General features: G+C 43.1%; 1 protein-coding gene across 1 annotated transcript in view; it reads right to left on the bottom strand.

Moving 5' to 3' along the window:
* Positions 1–20,870, bottom strand: part of PXDNL (peroxidasin like) — a 412,750-nt gene that overhangs the window by 128,090 nt on the left and 263,790 nt on the right. Inside the window, exon 5 of the mRNA XM_042972968.1 lies at positions 4,689–4,760. Coding sequence (XP_042828902.1) covers positions 4,689–4,760 — 72 coding nt within the window. The remainder of the gene's footprint in view (positions 1–4,688; positions 4,761–20,870) is intronic.

Genomic DNA, 20,870 nt, shown 5'->3' on the forward strand with positions numbered 1-20,870 from the left:
AGCAGATGACAGCTGGGCTCCCATTCTCACTAGCACCACTGAAAGCATATTCAACCAAGGGCATGTGTATGAAAAGAAGACAAAACAATAATCTGCAAAACAGAGGAAAGCTCCATGCCATTTCTTTCTTTTCTTTCTTTTAGAGAGAAAGAGAGAGTGACAGGTAGAGGGAGATGGAGAGAAAGAGAAGTGTGGAGTCCAATGCAAGACTTGATCCCACGACCCTGAGATCATGACCTGAGCTGAAATCAAGAGTCAGACACTCAACTGACTGAGCCACCCAGGCATCCCTTCATGCCATTTATTTCTGAAGACTGTAGGAAATGGGCACAAATAATTGAATAATATGTAGAAAGTGTTAACAATTGGCTACATCCAGCCTCCCTCTGAGTCCCACTTCATGACCAGTGCTCCTATCTCAAAATTTAATAGGGTCATCTGACCATGTTTTCCTAGCAATGTATGTTTTTAGCTTTATTTTAATTATCTATTAGGGATTAAGGTAACAGGGAGTCAGAAGGAGCACAATGTTTTTATGGTTTTGGAAATTTGAAGCACATCTGAATAGATAGAAATTTTTTCCTGATCCTTACTATTTTAGTTCCTTATACTCATCATCCTCTGCCCCACCCAATTCACCAAACTAAGAAGCAATGACTAGAGAAGAAATAGTAAACAGGTTAGGACGGGTGTACAGATGGAAGTCACAGAGTAATTCTAAATCCCCACAAGCCCTAATCCATTTTCATATCTCAGGGGATATTGGAATAGAATTTCATAATGGAGAAAAAGCTTGTAGTACATTTCAGCTGAACCTTGGGGAAAGCCAAATAATTTGGACAACTTATTCGTGTGTGTGTGTGTGTGTGTGTGCGTTTGCTGGACTACAAGCTTATTTGACTATTTATAACTAGCATAGTGCATTGTGATAACAACAGTAAAAAGGCTGCTGATTATTCTCTTAACGTATTTAAAAGGCTGCAAATTGCATCAATAATCAGAGATCGAAAGATGTTATCTATTTTCCAAGCCAAGTAGACCCAAATTAATTGTGGAACAGGCAAATCAAATCAAGAAAAAAGAATAACATTTCCACCACCACAGATTTGGAAGCAAGGTATGTAAATATTGAAAAATCATTGTCAACAATTTCCTTAATTTTGTACAGTGATGAAAATGTCCAAATTGCTGTCATTTCAACATTAGTTGATGTCTTACATATTACTGGGCTTCCCGAATCAGGTGTTATCACCACTTGTTATTTCTGTAACTATTTGTTCCTTTGTCTATAAAATGGGGCTACTATTATTATAATTACTGTTATTAGATAATTCCTAGACTACTACGTCAGTGACGGTACTAAAACAGAAGCACTATTTCAGCAGTCCTGTTTAGCAGGGGTGCGACAATGCATGCCTGTGCCGCCTTCTCTTTCTTCTTTCCAATTTCCCTGAAGTCAATCTTCAAAATGCCTTTGCAGATGATGTGTTGAGTTCTGCTTGTGGAAGTATCACTTTGACTGCTTTAGTCCCAACAAGTCCTAAAAAGCACCTCTTCCTGTATTGGAAAGTTTGTCTAATTATTTGCCGCTGATGTTTTCTGTTAAAGACACTTGATTAAAAACATGAGCAGTATCCATTGGACTGGAATTGATACAAAGACTGATCTCTTTGCTGTGACAGAAATATACATGCTATCAAACAAGCCAAGCCATGAACGAGGGTTTTTTTCAACATTAATGTTCTGAGGAGAGAAAAGTGTATCTTCTGCCTGAAATTTATGTTAGCGTTTAAAGATATATCCACTGGAAATCCAAGAGCCTTCTAAGAAGTAGAGAAAACCTCCTGTTCAGCTCCTAACACCTTGAGAAAGCTTCTTGAGAAAGCCTTGGCTTTAGTGAGCTGCATGCCTGAGAAAGAAGACATTTTTCCAGGCCGGTTGACTCCGTAAAGCATCTAGTGTGATGTTGTTTCAAACTGGTATTCTCCCCAAACCAATAAAACCAAATGTATGCTCAGTCACCGTGAATGTTCTTTATGGATACAGAATATTAAGGTTTTCTTCCTCTTGATCTCTTTTCCCCATTTTTTAAAGACAGATTCACTGAAGATTCCAAACAAAAAGCAGGCGAAATACAAACTATGGCTTGCTGAGGTCAGTATGAACATAAAAAATAAATACAAGGAGCCAGCTTTATGAAGAACGTCCGAGATCTCACCACTGTGCAATTGGCAAGTGGCACTGGGGAGAAACGGTATCATTCTTCCATAGCAACCGTGAATTATTAGACAAAAAGTCGGAATTCTGTACACTTCACCAGAGGCATGACTGCAATCTTCTGCCTGTGCATCAAGCTCTCAATTACCAGTTTAAATCCATGTGGCTTCACCAAATGCCTATAGAGTCTTTTGCTTGGTGATGTCATAATACATAGTTTATGGCTGTTTAAAGAGAAATTGTATCTACTGGAGAAAAATCTAACTTTGGTAAAGGGCCAGGATTTTCAAAGTAATTCTCCTCTTCATAGAAAAGACGAAGACACAGGTCTTCACTGGTCTGCGTTGGCATCATGCCTCCACTGAAAAGAACGTTCCACACAAGTGGTAGGGGTTGCTATTTATGAATGCAACACATGGGGGCTTTTATCAAAGCCCATAAATAAAGAACTATTCTAGATTTCCTCTTGCTGCCGCTGCTGCTGAACGCACATTACTTGCGGACGTGTGGTTACAGCCAAAGTCAGGCTGAATTTGTTTAGAGTGAGAAATACCTTAATACAATCATTTAATTTTAACATTTAAAACATCATTACAACAAATGCTTCAAAGTTATAGGCAGAAGAATGCCGACTCAAAATAGTGGGCTAGGCATACGAATTTGCCTCATTCTCTTTCACAACTCTACTGAAATAATAGCCCAGATGGCCAATACAATAAATAAATCCATACCAGTCAAGAGCACAGAATGTGAAAGGTCACCAACAGATAAGAGATTGTGGAAAAAAACGCTAAGGGGAAAAAATTACAGGACAGAAGAAAAGTAATGGATTTTGTGTGGAGGGGCAACTAAAGAGGGAAGCCTGTCCTCCCTCAGTCTAGTATTTGAGAAGCAGAAATCTGCCAAGGCAGAACTCACTGCTCACAGCTGGTAGAACAAGAAAGGGGTACAGAATGCTTTCCTACCCAGTTCCCTCTAGTCCGTTTCATTCCTTCAGCAAAACAAACACACAAATCCAAACAAGGCAATTTTATGCATTACAATTCCCATACTTCCATATGCAGATAAGGTTAGAGTAATGGCATGGGAAAAGCCGTTGATTAGCTCTCTTTATCTTTCCATTTTAAGGGTCTATTTCCTGTATCCCTATGAAAGGGCATCCTTTTCAGAACCTACAAACTCCTAATTTCCAATTTTTTTCCCAATATATTTAACTCAAACAGATTCCTGATTCAGTGTAGCTCTGTCATTCTGCATTTTTTTATTCTTAAAAAAAATACCAGGGGCGCCTGGGTGGCGCAGTCGGTTGAGCGTCCGACTTCAGCCAGGTCACGATCTCGCGGTCCATGAGTTCGAGCCCCGCGTCAGGCTCTGGGCTGATGGCTCGGAGCCTGGAGCCTGTTTCCGATTCTGTGTCTCCCTCTCTCTCTGCCCCTCCCCCGTTCATGCTCTGTCTCTCTCTGTCCCCAAAATAAATTTAAAACGTTGAAAAAAAAATAAAAAATAAAAAATAAAAAATAAATAAAAAAATACCATATCTTCTACTAAAATCACAATCAATTTGGTACTATAAGGGACAGAAGAGATTAAGGGTTAGAGCATCTTCATCCGGCAAAAGACAACACAAGAGAAGGCTGTCCAAGTGTCCTCTGGGTTTGTTACTGTTATCGCATAAAGCTGTATTAAATATAACATTCATCTGGAAGCGTGTGCCCACCATGCTGCAAGCACGATGACTTCCCCAAAAGTGAATGCAGCTGTGTAGTTACCGTCCAGGGAAAACAGAAAAACACAGAACTGTCAGGACTGAAGAAGCCCCCTCCTGCTGTCCCCCATCGCTTCCTTCTCTCCAAAGATAACCACTGTCTAACTTCTAGCTACCATGCATGTTTCTGCTGTTTTTGAATTTCTTCTAAAAACAAAATCAGACTATGCGATTTTCGATGTTTGATTTTTTTTTGTTTGTTTCAGAACGCTTCTGAGACTCGTATGTGCTGTAGAGTCTCCTGGGTTACGAATACGCGATATTCTATTTCTCTTCTTTTGTTGTCGGGTGCTTGCGTCAGTTCTAGGGTGGAGGGGTTAGAAGCAATGCTGCCGTAAACATTCCAGAATGTGCCTCCTGGTGCACATCTGTTGTGTCTAGAAGCAGAAGTGGGACTGATCGATAGGTCACAGGGCCTGTGTATGGTTAACTGTGGTCAATTCTGCCTCAAGTTTTCAAAGTGGTTTTACCTCCTTCGCACAATGTTGCTCATCGCTTTTGCCCTATTTTTAATTGGGTGATTCATCTTTTCTCCATGGATTTCAAACTATAGAATGTCTCACAGTGACTGTATCTTAGAGCACAAAGGCGCAGGCCCTGCTTCTTAGGCTTACAACAAAATGTCCTGATCTCCCCGGCAGTCAACACGTTGTATAAAAAAAGAAGTAAAGCAGAAGCAAAGGACGTGGAAACAGTCAACACTTACAGTCTTTCTAAATTCACAAGGTCTCCAAAGGTCTCCGGCTGTAGCGTTTCTATTTGGTTGAAATGAATATAGCTGCAAGGCACAAAACAAGTTGGTTATTTCGCGTGCTGGTAAGTAAAATAAAATGAGAAATTAACAATAGCCTCGGCTGAAATTCAGCTCTGAAGCATTTCAAGTCCCCTCTGCTCTACAGTTTGGGTCCTAAAAACCGGACATTCCAACCGGGAACCAATAGGAAGCACATCCGGAAGCAGTATGTTACCCCTTTTCTTGGGTAGCGGTCTTGAATAGAAAGATGCTACGTGTTGGTGAAGTTCCTCCTCTACTCCTTAAAATTTTTAAAGTGAAGCTAGAATAATAATTAAGATTGGAATCATAAGAAGACACGTGACAAGTGACCACATGCTTATTACATTTCAGGATAGAGGGAATGTTCCAGTCTAGAGAGAACAAGGAACGACACACTGTATTGACATGAATATTTGAAATGAATTAATTATGCCAGAGGATATACAAAAAGTAATGTGTCTTTTTTAATCCCTTTAGAACTAGACCTTCTCCGTCCTTGGTACCCCTCTATGCAATCAACCCGGTGGATGTTTCCAAAGCGGCCATTTCAGAAAGGCGTCCCTCAGAGTGACAAAGCAGCGCAGCTGACGACAGAAAGGTTTCCCTTTCTCTCAGAAATTCTGTGAGGAAATGGAGAAACGAGCCTTCAAAGCAGAGGACTCCGCAAAGCATGTCTTAGATCCACTGCTAAGGCCGCATGCTTCATTACTCACCTTGCACCCGACTCCTAACTGAAATATTCACCTTGCACTTGACTTCTCATTTAAATAGTCACCTTGCACCTGACTTCTAAACACGGCCTTTTCAAGTCGTCAAAACGAAACCAACAGCCGCGTACAGCAGTCTACAGTGAATTTCCTCCAGGAAAGCACCGCAAACACAAAAGTCACCACGAGAAAGGACACACCGAGTCTCACACTGAATTATGTCCTGACGGAAGAACACAATAAATTGCGCTTGACTTAGTCGACAGAAAGTGATGCGACTTGAAGGGAGGACACAGGAAGAGAAGCTTTGCATTTTGCATGTTTACACTTAAATAGATTTATTTAATCACAGTTGGAACTACTTTTGAACGAAGAAAAAAAGATTTTTAAGGAAAAGAGACGCCACTACGTCATTCCCAGGCTCCTTTCTTATAAAATCATTCTCATAGGATGAGCACTTCAGACAGCAGCGTAAAAGCATAATAATTACAACAGAATGAAAAGGTTCCAGTTGGAAAGGAATAATCCCTGCAGACTGTGCTGGGTCGGATCCGGGAGCCAACTCCGCACCCCGTGAAATTTGGCCTCTTGGCTGGTGGTCGCCATATTCCTTCCGAGGGTTCCACTAATTATAAAAGCTACAACAGTGACACCGTGTGACACAATTGCTTTAATGTTTGCATAAAACAGCCTTGTCTTTGTTCCTTTATGTGACACATACACACTCACACACCCAACACACGCTGCCCTCCCGAAAATCATGACTTCTGTAATTGGCCTAGCGCCCAGTGCCAGAGGTAGAGCCTAAGAGACTTCGAGAAGGAAGAGACGGGATCGGGTGTTGGGGGGTAAGACCAGGTGTGGGAGGAAGGAGCGGGAGAGGAAGGAGCCTCGGGGACTGCAGTGAAGAATGATTTGGAAAGAGGTCTGTCACAGGACTTTTCTTTCAAGTAACGTGTATCGCGTGGTTGGGATTCCTGCTCACTAACAGAGCGCAAACGGACGCTTCATAATGAATATGAATCAATGCTGATTAGGGCTTCCGATTTAGCATGAACTAAATAATAGTAATAGTAACAACACTAAACACTTACTGTTCTACGTACTTTACGTGCATCTGGTCATTTTAAATCCTCACAGCTACACCGAGATGAGTTCTATGAATACCCCCATTATTTAAATGGGAAAAATGAGGTACAGAGACGGTGAGGTACTTACTCAATTTCACACAGCTTGGAATTGCTGGGACCGCGGTTCGGTTTAGGCACAGGTTTCTCTTCTCACACGGGCCCAACAGCCTGTCTGGTCGCCAAGGGAACAGCTGCACCCAGATCAGCAGACAGGCAGAGCACATACAGACGGCCTAGTGAGACCTGATTCACCCGGGTCAGGAGCAAAGCCTTTCACAAGGACGGAAATGTCTTCTCCACACGGAGAAGTCCCGAGCTCATCAGTAATAAGTCCAAGCCACACGTGGAGCGAAATCGTGCTCGCAAACACCCCCGGGGGCTACTCCTCAGCGTGCCTGGCTGCTGTTCCCACTACATGAGTGCCTTCCTCTCCTGGAAGGTGTCGAGATCTTAACTGAGGGAAAGTATCTCATTCCAGGTCCTGGCCCACCCTAACAAGTCACAGGGAAGGGGGCCCCAAGCCCAGGTCTGTCCTTTGGCCACCTGAATGCCAACTTGACGATTCTGAAAGTGAGTACTCCAGTTCATGAGTGAGCTAGGCCCTCATTTTTCTTCCTTCCTACTTTTTAAACTTCTCGTGAACAATTTCCTTACTAGAATTTTCACCACATAAAAACTGGAGTTTAGCACAAACACTCTCCCTCGGCATCGTGGGTCAAACACGCGTCCCAGAGCTCGCACAGGAACGCGGGTAACTATAAAGAAGGGAACAAGAATGAGCGAGGATGAACAGCCCTTTCTGTAGGGAGCCCTGAGCCAATTAAAATCAGGGCCAGGAGACAATCTAAAAGTTAAAATAACGTACAACATTCTGTTCAGTGCTGTAGCTACTGTGATGTGAAGGACTAATCTAGAATTACATTTTTTTGTCAATAGATTTTGTGATTTGTATGCTGCAGTAATTAGAGTAATTGAAAAATACTGATTTTAACATTTAACTATTCTCTATTTTGCAACGTGTACTTAGTGATTCATAAGAAATGCATAATCTTTTCCAACATGCAAATACTGAGAACCTTCTAGCCACAGCCCTGTTTATTCCCCATTCAAGGAACACTTCCCCAAAATAAATCTCCCCAATTCTAGATTCATCCCGGGTCTCTTACAGGTCACATACTTTCTCCTGAACTTCAATTTAATACACTATATAGTAGGATAAGCAACTAGTATTTGAATTCACTACTAATGAATGTGAAAACATGCACAAAAGTAGATTTTATTCCTAGCAGGGAAGTAAGACAGCCAAGAGAATTCTGTCTGATTGTGGCACAGATGTCTAAGGTTTTTGTCCATGTGATTCAACAAATTTCCTAACATAATTTTTTTTTCAAAAAACAATTTTTTTTTTACTTTAACCCAATTCAAAGCAGTACAATGTTTTGTTAGGCTTGGTTGATTTATGCCATGGCTTTATTGCAGTCAGAGAAGTATTTAGGCTTGATTTTTACTCTCTACTCAACGTGATAACATAGCAAGTCTATCCTCCTTACAACCTCACTTTTCCTCGGCTGTTGAAAATTCTGACATTTTCAAGCACTTCTTGCAGGTAGATAAATGTGAATGATCACTTGAAGGGACCAGAATGTTGTTTTGAATCCTTCCAAGGAATTTAGACGCAGCGCGCACCTGGGCGGCTCAGTCAGTTGAGTGACCCGCTTCAGCTCAGGTCATGATCTCACGGTTTGTGGGTTTGAGCCCCGCACCGGGCTCTCCTCTGTCTGCACAGAGCCTGCTTTGGATCCTCTGTCCCCCTCTCTCTCTGCCCCTTCCCCACATGTGTGCGCTTGCTCTCTCTCTCTCTCTCTCAAAAATAAACATTAAAGGAAGGTTTTAAAAAGAAAAGAAATTTAAACACAAATAAGACACAAATTTAGACACAGACAATTACCACCATTGTCATTTCATGTTTATTCAAACACAGCCTCCCTAGATAATTTCATCGACATGCATGGCTCCAATTATCTCTTTGGAAAAGGCTTCCAGATTATACCTCCAGCTGTACCTCTGAGATTTGGATTCAGACACCTAGTTTCTTATCTATCCTATGGGTGTCACAAACCCAGTACGTCTGCGGCCAAGGTTATAGTCGTCCTCCAACCCACCTGCTCTCCTGTGCGGTTGCCTGCACAGGAACCATCACATATCCGTGTGCAAAGTCAGAAAACTAGGATTGACCCTTCCTCCCTCATTCCCTATATCCTATACAAACTCCTCATTCTTTTGATTTTGCCTTCTAAGTATCTCTCGAATTTATCCCATCCCCTTTAACTGCTACACTAGACCAGGGCATGACCTTAGGTGCTGCAACACAGAAAGTATTCAACTGGTCTACCTACGTCTTTCTCCTCTCTTCCCTCTGGAAATACTTGCTAGAACTCTTAAATGTCTTCAATTTGTATGAGAATGAAGAGAAAGTTCTCTAACAGAGCCAAGCCCCTTCAGGATCTCACCTGAAAATTCTTTTCCATCTTTCCCTTTTACCCCGCTCTCCTTCACCACCTCAACCCCGGCACTCTTGCCTTCTCCCGGGCTCTCGTATTGGCCACGCTCCTGCCCACAAAGGTCTTCATGCAGTCTTCCCCTTCCTTTCCCTTCTCATTTTGCTTGAATTCCTACTCCGTGTTCGGATCCCAACTGTGTTATTTCCTCCAGTAAGCCTTCTCCGGGCTCCGTGTCACATCCCCTCTTACAGGCTTTCATTGCCCTGCACGGTTGCAATTTTATTCGAGTCTCGGTGAGTCTTTGATCATGTCTACCTTCCCTAACTGGACTCTAAGTTCCATGAAGACAGAGACCGTGCGGGGTTTAAGCTCATTTCCAACATTCCCAGTTTCCTAGCACAGGCTTAACAGATAGATAGATACTCACTATACAGTTGATCACTGAAAGAACAAATGACCAGCCAGTGGTTTCGCACAGCATTGACTTTGCAAAGGAGAGGCTAAGACCTTGAACTCTTAGTACATTCTAGGGTGTGTAAAACAAAAGATGGACTGGCTTAGGAACCGTAATGAAAGCTTTCTGAGTTAATATTGGCCCAACATCCTGTAAGGGCACTGCATTTTCTCGAGGAAGAGCCATGACAAATTTTGACAGAGGCCTGACTTTTGTGAGGTCTGCAATCATGTATGTTTAATCGCATTTCCTAAAACCTTAAAGAATCATTAGGCACTAACAAACCTGGAGGACATCTAGCAGATGCCTGGGGCTTTCTGAATTCATCTCATTCCAAAGAGATGTTTTAGAATCACAATTTTCTGTGGGCAAGGACACCATACTTGACCGCTCTGAGTAAATATTTACTTACACAGCCAGCCCCAGGTATTAGCCCGCCCAAATGAGAACAAAAATCTTCCCAAGTTTTACGAAACATGCAGAGCAGAGCAAGAACATGTGGCCAGAGAATGACAACAAAAATAACAGAAATAATAGAGAAAGAGCGGTTCTCGGGGGAGCGAAGTTGCTAGTTTTGATTTAGCTTTTAGTGTGAACTCACTCGGCCACATAAAAACAAATCCACTGTGCCATACCATCACCTTGGCAACCCCACTCTAACGTGAGAGCAGAGATGGAGAGGAGAACATTGTATTTATCTGTTTCTAACTGCACAGTCAAAAAGAATGGAAGTTCAGTGTTCCCAACCCTTTTGGAAAAAGTAGCTACCTCTTATTTCCTCAAAAGCCTTGAGTTCAGGAAGGGAAAAGGAGTGCTGCTGGGAGACAGAAGTTGCACATACGTGTGTGTGAGTCTGGGTGTGTCTGTGTATTTAATTTTGCACACGTCTATCTAAAACATAAGCTAAGGAGATAGGAGCGGGGAGCATAGGGCAAAGGAGATGTTTCAAATAAAGCCCTCAACAATCCTGCACCTAAGACAGACCTCAGAGAAGGCACACAGAGGTGAGGGCTGACTTGGAGATCTTCTGTGCCCTGCCTCCAGATGCACCAGAGAATTTTTGCCTGCTGGATGCACCACTGTGACTCCCAACTTTCCATGCGAATCAGATGAGACTGAAATATGCATTTTCTAGCTTCATTGCACAATAGCAAGTCAGAACGATCTGTTAGAACAATAAATTATTCATACAGTTTAGCAGTCAATTAAGCATTTGAACGGAGATCTTTATTTCAGAGCACAGTAAATTATTTTAACTGGTTTTAAAGACAAAAATTGACTGAATTACCATAATCCATTAGGTTCAAGAGAAAAGCTTTCTAGTATCTTATTTGCATGCTGTGCTGAAGTCAATAATAGTCTATTTTACCAAAATCTATTATACAAGGATTATATTTATTCTTAAACAGTTAAAACCAGTTGAAAATTTTACTGTACACGCTAGATTCCTCAAAATGTTATTCCAATCCTAAATTAGAATACTTACGGAAAAAGTCATGTTTCGAAAACAGTTTAGGTATAGTCCAATTTCCAGTCTTTATTTCTTTTCTCCTGAACTAATAGCTATACATGGCCCATCTAAACCAACCCTCTTCTTTCCAATCTACTATATTGGATTGTTTGATAGCTCTTACAGAAAAAAAGCGCTAATTACAACGGCCTCTTATTAGGGTCCCTAATATCTCTCCACTTTCCTCTGCTGGAATTCAAAGTGTCCCAAGATCTCGTGCCAACTTGTGAGTCCCTTCCTCCCTCACATGAGTCTAATCATCCTTTAACCAAATTTCAATTTCCCTGTGTCTGGATCTCCTTTTGTTTATTTATTTGTTTATGTATTTTTATTTTATTTTATTTTATTTTATTTTATTTTATTTTATTTTATTTTATTTTGAGAGGGAGAGAGGGAGCATGCACGCAGAGGAAGGGAAGAAGGAGAAGGGAGAGAATCTCAAGGAGGTTCCACACTCAGCTCAGCACAGAGGCGGACGCGGGCTCAATCCCATGACCCTGGGATCAAGACCTGAACAGAAATCAAGAGTCAAAAGATCAACTGACTGACCCACCCAAGCACCTCTTGAATCTCCTTTTTGTTAAACCAGTGTCTGTGTTTAAAATGTTTTCTCATCCATTTAGGTGCAATTCAAATGGTAATATCTCCACGATGACCATAATGATTGCTCATGTCAGAAATAACTTTACTTCTCTGCGATCCTTTAGCATATTAAAGCATGACTAAGCTTTCTTGAGTTCCTTTGTAGTGTAAGACAATATCCTTGATCTTCTCAGAGATTCCAGTCTGGTTAGAGGTAAAAGATAAGAAATGGATGACCGTAGTTGAGTAGGATATGTATTATGATAATGAACACAAGGAATGCCATGGGCATAGGAAGAATCCAAATGAGATTTAAAGAGTTGGCGCAGAGAACAGGATCCTTTAGCTAATTTTTACAGACAAGCTGTACTTACCTAGATGCAAAAGAAGAAAGGCAGTTTTAGGAAGCAAGAAGACAAGTATATGTGAAGCACAGAGGAGTGAAAGCACGAGGCTCTTCTCCAGAACAGAAGTAGTTGGACAGAGGCATAAGTGCCTGCAGAAGTCTAGAAACTCAGCAAGGATGTTTGAACTTTATCCTGAAAGTAATCAGGACACATTATAAGATTTAAAGAAATGGAAATCCTTAGTGAAATGTTTATTTTAGAAACATTCTTCGGGTAGCAATGTGAACAAAAGACTGGAAGTTAGCTGGAGAGAGAGAGAGAGAGGAACTACAGCAGAAGTTTCCAATTCAGGGGAATATCTGGAGATCGGTGAAGATACGTTTGTTTGTCACAGCTGGGGGAGGTGCTCCTTCAGGCATCCAATGGCAAGGGGCCAGGGATGTCACTCCAAGTCCTCAACACAGGACGGCCCCCACGACATTACCTGGCCCTTCCTGTCAACATTGCCGAGGTTGCAAAACGCTGATCTGGAGACTGGTTTGGTTTTTATATTATTTTTTTACAATGTTATATTAGTTTCAGGCGCACAGTATAGTGATATAAACCTGGTGTTCTGTTGTTGTTGTTTAGGCAGGCTTCATGCCCATCGGGTAAAGCCCAAAGTGGGGCTCGAACTCATGACCCTGAAATAGATAAAGAAATGAGCTGAGGTCGAGAGTCAGATGCTTAACCAACTGAGCCGCCCGGGTGCCCCAAGCCTGGTTTGCTTTTTAAGCAGGAACAGTGGTGGTGACTTTGGGTGCTGTATGGAGCAGAGACTGAAGGACTGGAGAGTGGAAGAGACACTCCAGAGCCCGGGGAGAACAAAATGGTGGGAAGCAATTACAAGGGTGCCAGAGGAGAGGAGGAAAGAACTAAAAGAAGCAAGTTAAGGAAGACCCTGCAGAGGACGGAAGGGACTGGATGGTACCAATGCACAATTGGAAGGCGTCACTTTAAACAGGAGCTGAGAGAGTGACCCAGTGAACCAGGCTGGCACCAATTCATGACAGGATCCTGGTAGCCAGGAAAGCGAGGGAGACGTCTCTGAAATTTTGCCCTCAATTTTCTCCTTAACGTAAAAGGCAAGATCAACTCCGAAATGTCACAGAAATATACGAAATAAAGACAGAGGAGCACATTTTGAGTTGTCACTACAGCAAGCAAGGTAAGTTCAGTACGGTTTTATCGTCACTGCTAGAGCTGGTGTTGAAATTTGATTTTTCAATGACATTTGAGCCCGTTGGTAACTCCCTCCTCCTCAGTGTACTTTCCACACTGGTGCCTCTTCTGCCAGAAGGGTGGCTCTTTCTCGACCCCTTTGCTGTTTCCTTCTCTCTTACCCAGCCTCCTGTGCGGGAGGCACAGGGCTCAGTCCCCAGGCTTCCCACTTTGCATCCACACTCAGTGCCAGCCAGTCCTGTGGCTGTGAACATTTTCTGCAGAACAGTGACACCCCAGCCGCACGGGAAGTCCAGACCACTCTCTCCCACTCCTGCCTCCAAGTCTCATTTGGCTGTCCAGTAGAGTTCTGACACTTACGTGCAAGTCTGCAACCCTGATTATCCCTCCATAACCGCCCCCCCCCACGGCCTCCTCCCTCCCAGCTGATGGCACTTCCTTCTTGTTGCTTGAGCCAAAAAATCTTGACAGCATCCTTGCCTTCTTTCTTCCTCCAATGTCCTACATCCAAGGGGTTACTTCCATAGACCCAGAATGCGCACCCATGTAAAACCTATACTGCTACAGAGGGCGGCAGGGGCACCACCTCCTCTGGCCTGGTTTATACCAAGGGCCTCGCGACTACTCCCCTGCCCACCCACACCCCCCCCCCACCCCCGGCCACAGTCTGTTGTTAACAGAGAGCTCAGAAGAAGGCAGGAAAAGGCAGAAGTCAGTCATCATTTTAAAACGTGTCGGAGAATCCCGCCACGTCTTTCTTCCAACCCCTGCAGGGTTCGTGCAGAACAAAAAGCAAATCGTTCACCATACAAAGCAAATCCGCTCCTGTGATCTGCCGCGTCCCATGCTGACGGAGCCTGTGTCTCTGCTCCAGCCACATCCCTCCCCAGTTGACGTCTTGGCTCTCATGCACCTGCTGAGTGAGGCCCCCTCTGACCCTTCCTGTTTCAGACTGCAGCCACATTCCCACGTCCCTGGCACTCCTAAGCACGCACCCTTTAAAATTGTTGCCATAGACTTACGTGATTCTATATGTTATTTATTATTGTGACTGCGTGTCTCTCCTGATAGGCTGTCTTCCCTGATAGATGTGTGCTTGTTTGAGTTACTAATCAAAAGGGTCAAGGGTAGGGAATTGATATCATCAGTGCTGTGATTTAGTGGCACGCTCTGGCCAAAGGCAATACAAGGGAACAGAATAAGAGGAAACCTGAGGCTCCCAGAGTGGTGTGGAAATGAAGAAATGAGCGTCTGGGACGAACTTGAGCAAGTGTAACGTGATGCAGGGAAAACCCGAGAGAAAACCCACCAGTCACCACAGGCCTTGCACGGGGACAGTGTGGTGCGATGAAAGACCGCAGGCTTTGGGCACAGGAGGCTGTAGTCACCTCCCTACGCGACCCCTTACTTTGTGACGTTGGGAAAATCACTAGCCTCCTCGTGACATGGAACAAATGACGCCTTGTTTCAAGGTGGCCGAGAACTGCAGTTCGTATATAAAAATCACCTAGCATTTCCTGGAATGTGGCAGATATCCATGGCATTTGATTGGAATATAGGGCAAAGGAGGCAGAGAAAATCCATAAGGTTTAGAACTTTAGACAGGGGCTTGGCATAGGGACTTTTTGGCCAAGGCCTACCACCCGTACTCCTGTCCTTCATACAACAGACATGACCAAGAGCCGATTGAGAAGCAGTTATTTGTATGTATATGTATATGTATATGTACATGTATATATGCATACATGTACACATGTACATGTATATATATATATATATGTATATGTATATGTACAAATATGTATGTATTGTTATATGTAGTCAACATTCTGTGACTCCCAGAGTTCTTTTGAAAAACTAGAATGGACAACTTGGTTTAGTGCTGAGGCCAAAGCAGGGCCTCCAACTGCCTGCTTCCAAATCAAAATCATAGGGTCCTCCTTCTCAAGCTCATCTTCAGAGATATCCCTAGGACTGGAGACCACTCTCCAAGGCCACTTCGCGACCGGGTTGCAGGCTAGCTGTAAAGAGAACAGAAAGATCTGGGCTGGCCTGGCCATCACCACGGGTCATCACAGAGCAACTCTAAACTGCCAGCCCATGAAATTTGTTCTTCCTTTTTCTGTGGGGAGAGTGCAAGGGAAAGGAGAGGAACGCCCATAGTGGAGCAGGCAACACTCCCCTGTCAAGGATACAATACGCTTGAGAAGAAATGTTGGAGAAACACGAGAAGGGGAAAAAGTAAATGTCCCCTTCCCCAGCATACAGCATTTGTCATATTTCTTCCAAGCTCTGAACTCCAATGTCCCGTTACCTCACTAAGTTACTTGCTAAAATACTTACTTGAATTTAAACCCAAGGTAATAAGGACATGACCTCACATTTCCTTCATGTGCCATAATTTTATGGCATGGTCACAGTGGACAATATTCATCAGGTCAGATGGCTCCTTCTAAGATCATTTCCATAAAATCCCCTGAACGGGGTATTGCACACACTTCACACATCTACTAAAACTTTGAAAGCGGAAAAAGTATAGAGTATTTCAGATAAAAGCAGCATACTGGAGAAATTTCAGAGCTCATGCTGTGAAGAAAAGAAAGCAACAAAGTTAGAGGAAAGAAATAGGCTAAAGAGAAGTGCAAAGACTAAACCACCTGACTGTGAAGACAGAGGCAGAAATAAACTTGACAGAACATGTGCCATGGGACTTCTAAGGAAGACGGCATAGACAGGGGTCACTGGAAGGACCAAAACCACAAGGGAGGATATATTCCAGTACGTGCTTGTCCAGGCCGTTAAAGTGTAGATTTGTTTGTGAGAGTAGCATGTAAGAAGGAAGAGAGGTAGGACTAATTCTAAGGAGAAAAGGAACATCTTGGGAGGGTTTGTGCTTACACGACCTCACACATGACCCACCTTTCCCTCAGCCTCCAGAGTTTTCACACAAATGAAATCAATTTTCGTGGAAGCATGAGGCATCTGGGACTTGTTCCAACATGGTGGACTGTAGCTAGCAGGGTGTTAAGGACCTGGATGCAAGAAGGAGATTAACAGGTGAGAGGTGAGGTAAAAGAGAGATTAATGCAGGCTAAAGCCCGACGTGGGATCCCAGCCAAGTGAGGCTGTGTGCCTCCAGACTGGTTCTTGGCTTTAAGGGTCAGATTAGTTGAAAAGACTCTGAAGATGGCAAGCAGTGAGGAAGCACAAGAGGCCAGCCAGTCTTTGATTTGCTAGAGCCTGGGCCATCTGCCTTCTTCCTGGGTAGAAATCGCCTCAGAAACTGAGCCGGGATGGGCAAAGAATCAGAAAAGTCCTTAGTTCTGTTTGGGAGAGAGAATTTCCTCTACTCTTCAACGTCCTTCTAACTGGTCCTTCTAAGAATCAAATTGGCATGAGACGGATTAACAGGAGACAATCAAATTTAATAGCACGTGTATGGGGAAGCCACACAGACATGGAAATTCCCAAGACAGACAATCCGATGCTTATGGGAGCTAGGGGGAGGGGAGGGGTCTGAGGATACCAAGGGGAGAAAGGCCACCAGCCAGAAGGCAAAAGGAGGCATTTGAAAAAACAAAGCGTGTCCTATTATATAGATAAGTTTCTTGGGTAAAGAGGAGTCTCTGTCAATAGTCCTCTTCCCGGTACAGGCAGGCAGTTGAGGGTGAGGTAAAGAGCTTCTGAATCCACTGGGTTTGGAGTGCTTTTAACTCAAAATAGTCTTCAGGCCAAAGTGGCCCATCTTAGGGCAGCCTGCCTATAGTTCACCCAGCAGCATGACCTTACTGGCTGCTTGGCAGTAAGCATGGCATGGCATTTGACTACTATGTCAATAACAAAACTCTTCCAAAAGAAGCAGAAGGAAGCTATAATAAAAGTTACTCAAAAGCCAGTAAAGGTCATTACATGCAGGATGTTTCAAAATTTCCTGTAAATGCATCTGTTCACAAACATTTGAGACAACAACATTTTTACTTGAATGCATATATGCCCGTTGCCTTTTGTTTTAAATTGGCTGCAGAAGCTCACATTCACTTTTTATTTATTTTATTTTTTTTAATTTTTTTTTAACGTTTATTTATTTTTGAGACAGAGAGAGACAGAGCATGAACGGAGGAGGGGCAGAGAGAGAGGGAGACACAGAATCAGAAGCAGGCTCCAGGCTCTGAGCAGTCAGCCCAGAGCCCAACGCGGGGCTCGAACTCACGGACCACGAGATCGTGACCTGAGCCGAAGTCGGACGCTTAACCGACTGATCTACCCAGGCGCCCCTCAAATTCACTTTTTAAAGGCAAACCTTATAAAAGTTAGACTTAAGTTGGCTCCACAACATTCTTATCAACTTTAAAATTCCCTAATTCTCTAAATGTTCTAGGCTGGAATGCACTCTCAGTGGAACCCATAAATCCAATTTCCAGACATGGTTGATTGCCACCTGGGGATTTACACCTCAGAGAGAACTAGAAAGGTCATCCACCAAAGCTTCCCATAAATGAATATTGTTTTCTCTGTGCCCACAGCTATGGTTTTATTTTATATGTTATTTCTGGATTTAAGCCATATACGGATTACAGAAGGCTTGTCAAGCGTGAATAGACCAGTTTACAGTAATTGAAGAACACAGAGCTGTTTTTCTTACTGAGGAAGTTGGTTGCTGCGAAGTCCTGGGTATATTAGCATTGCACAAAGAATACATTGCTTCTATCTTGGTTGGAAGTGTAAGAAAGAAATGCATAGTAGATAAGCTTTTAACATACAAAAGGTAATGTGATAGGAAAAGGTATGAAGAGAAAATCATAATGATAGTTGTATGAAATAGTTAATGAATAGAATTGCAAAGAAGACTCAATTGTTCAATTGGCAAATGTGACATATTTCCAGAGTACAGTCCTCGTTCCTTTTTAAAGCCATTAATTTCATATTTTGTACAAAGTGTCAGATTTCTACACATGTAAGGAACATCACTGGATGAACATTTCCAAATGCAAACTTGAGACCCTAATAAGGAGATTGAGTACTATGTTGTGAAACTTCACATGACGTGGTCAGTGAAGCATTTATGGTATTTTGTAATACACCAATCTTCTAGGTTGTACCTTCCAACAGTACAATCTAAATTGTTTCTCATACACAGGACTGATAAAGGAAGATAACGTAAATCAACCTGGGTTGTTAGACCTCCAAAGATGCAATAATTCAAACAAACGACACCGCCTTATATGTGTCCATTGTCCACATAGGCTGTGTCAGCCCAAGCTGAGCCCTGGCAGCTGTGTAAGACCCTCCACGTCTCTGTGGAGAACCTGAAAACCTAATAAGTACAGTCCTTGGAAAATGGAGAAAAATCATATCTCCACACTGATCTCAACCATTGCCCATTTTTTTGCTTTAAGTCATTGCTACTATGCAAAATTCCTCTTTTATAGCATACACTTTACAGAAGCATGCTTTGAGAAACACGGATCTGAGGCACTGTGTGTGACATTAGCTAAATAGACAAATACATGGCAAAAAAAATAAAGAAAATCTTTAGACCTGAAGTCACGTTAGCTGATGAAAGTGCTAGACTTCACTGTACAGGGATTTTAGAACATCAGTGTTGAAGAAGCACAGCCTGATCCCAGGTGAAGAGAGAAGGTGGTAGAGCTTCCAATGAAAAGCTTGCAGATATGGAAACATTTTTGTCATTGAGCTGCAGAATTCTAATGGGCACAGTGGGAGAGAGTTTTGATGGAGATCAAAGAGGGAAGATCATCCAGAGAGATCGAGGTTTCCCTAGTGAGAATTAAAACCATAAGAGGACAGCCTAGCTAGAGCGTTATACTATGACATTCTGGATCAGAGAGGCAATACTGAGAGGTCGAGACCAGAGTGGAGACAATCTACCTTCAATTTCCATCTAACACTGCTTTTGCTGACCAATCCTTTCGGGTCTCTGGCCGGCCTCTTCTTACTTATCTTCCTTACTGGTAAATCTGAAGTCCTTTCTTTCTCTTATTTCGCTTTTCTCATCTATCTATACCCACTCCCTAATTTATCTTGTCCAATGCCATGGATTATAATATTTATGCTCTGAAAATTCCTTGTAATAAAAGCTAGGTCACCAGCCCAAGCACTCTTCTTTCCGCCTGCATCAGAGAAGCTGGTCCGCTTTCTCTGACCTCCTGGATCTTCTGGAATGGAGACACCAGCCCATTATGCCCTCAAAACTGCAAGAAATCCTGAAAGAAGCTTTGGAAATGGTCTCTTACTTACAGGTTCGCAGGGATTCCTTCCTGTACTTCACCACTGGTGATGAGACTATCACAACACAGTTCTTTCCAGAAAAGGCTTCTTCAAAAATCTTTCTGATAACTTCCAACTCCTAAATCTTTTATTCCTAATGTGGGTAAATGTTCCTTATTGCCTTTGAAATGTGTGCACTTGGGCTGGCACCTCGCTTGGGAGTATTTCTCAACTGGAAAGGATTTTAAAATCCTTTACCTATGTGTTTGTTTTTGCCTGGTTCTCCAACTGAGATATTGGCACCATGAGGCCAGGACTTTGTTGCTGCTCATTGCTGTATTCCCCAGAGAAACACAGTGTGGTAGGTCTCAGGACAGTGTTTGGCGTACCGTAAGTACTTGGTGTTGGTTGAGTGGCTGGATGTTCTTTCAACGTCTTGGCGAGTCATCTCAGGACCAGGCTAAGACTAAATGTAACTGCTTTGCTGGGTTGTGGTGGTGAAATCACCTCCGGGAACAACCCGTACCTCAGCCCCACCACCTTGTCTTTCTCTAGGCTTCTGTCTTGCCTCAGGAGAGACCCCTACAGAGGCTCCCATCTGCGCTCCCAGTCTCATTCTTCCCTGCTTCAATCCTTTCTCCACAGACCTAAGATAAAATTCACATACAACATTCTCCACAGCATGGTGCTAGCCCAGAGTTTCTTTTTTTCTTTTAAGTTTATTTATTGAGAGAGAGAGAGTGTGTGTGTGAACAGGGGAGGGGAGACAGAGGGAGAGAGAGAGAATTCCAAGCAAGCTCTGCACTGTCAGTGCAGAGTCCAATGCGGGGCTCGAACTCCTGAACCGTGAGATCATGACCTGAGCTGAAGTCAAGAGTCGGACGTAACCAACTGAGCCATCCAGGCGCCCCTAGCCCAGCGTTTCTGAAGCTCAGTCTGCAGACAAATTCTTGAGGCTCTGCACTATGAGAGCTGGATAACACAACTCTTAGCTACATTTTCGAAATGGCCTCAGCCTCTGACCCCTTCAACCTTCCTATTTAATCTACCAGACTTACCTACCAGACTAATCTCTGCCATGATTTTCCTCATGTTACCACCTGTGTGAAGCGCCTTGCCACTTCTTGCCTCGAACATTTCTACACAGCCTTTCAGACCCCATTAAAACGTCATGATTTCTGTAGACTTTTCCCCACTTACCCAGGCATGATCTGTGTTTCTATTCAATCATTGGTGTGCATTCAAAACCCATTTATTGGGCACTAGCTGAATGCCTGATATGCAGCTGGGAGGTGGAAATTCACAAATAAAGGAGCTATGCTTCCGTCCTTTAGGGGCTTATAATCTGGTGCTGAAAAAAATAATGTGAATTTTAAAACATAGTGAGGGGAGGATCACTGGAGATATGGGATTATGGAGCAACTGATGAGGGA

This window comes from Panthera tigris, chromosome F2, assembly GCF_018350195.1.
Source record: "Panthera tigris isolate Pti1 chromosome F2, P.tigris_Pti1_mat1.1, whole genome shotgun sequence".
In the NCBI taxonomy this organism is placed as follows: Eukaryota; Metazoa; Chordata; class Mammalia; order Carnivora; family Felidae; genus Panthera; species Panthera tigris.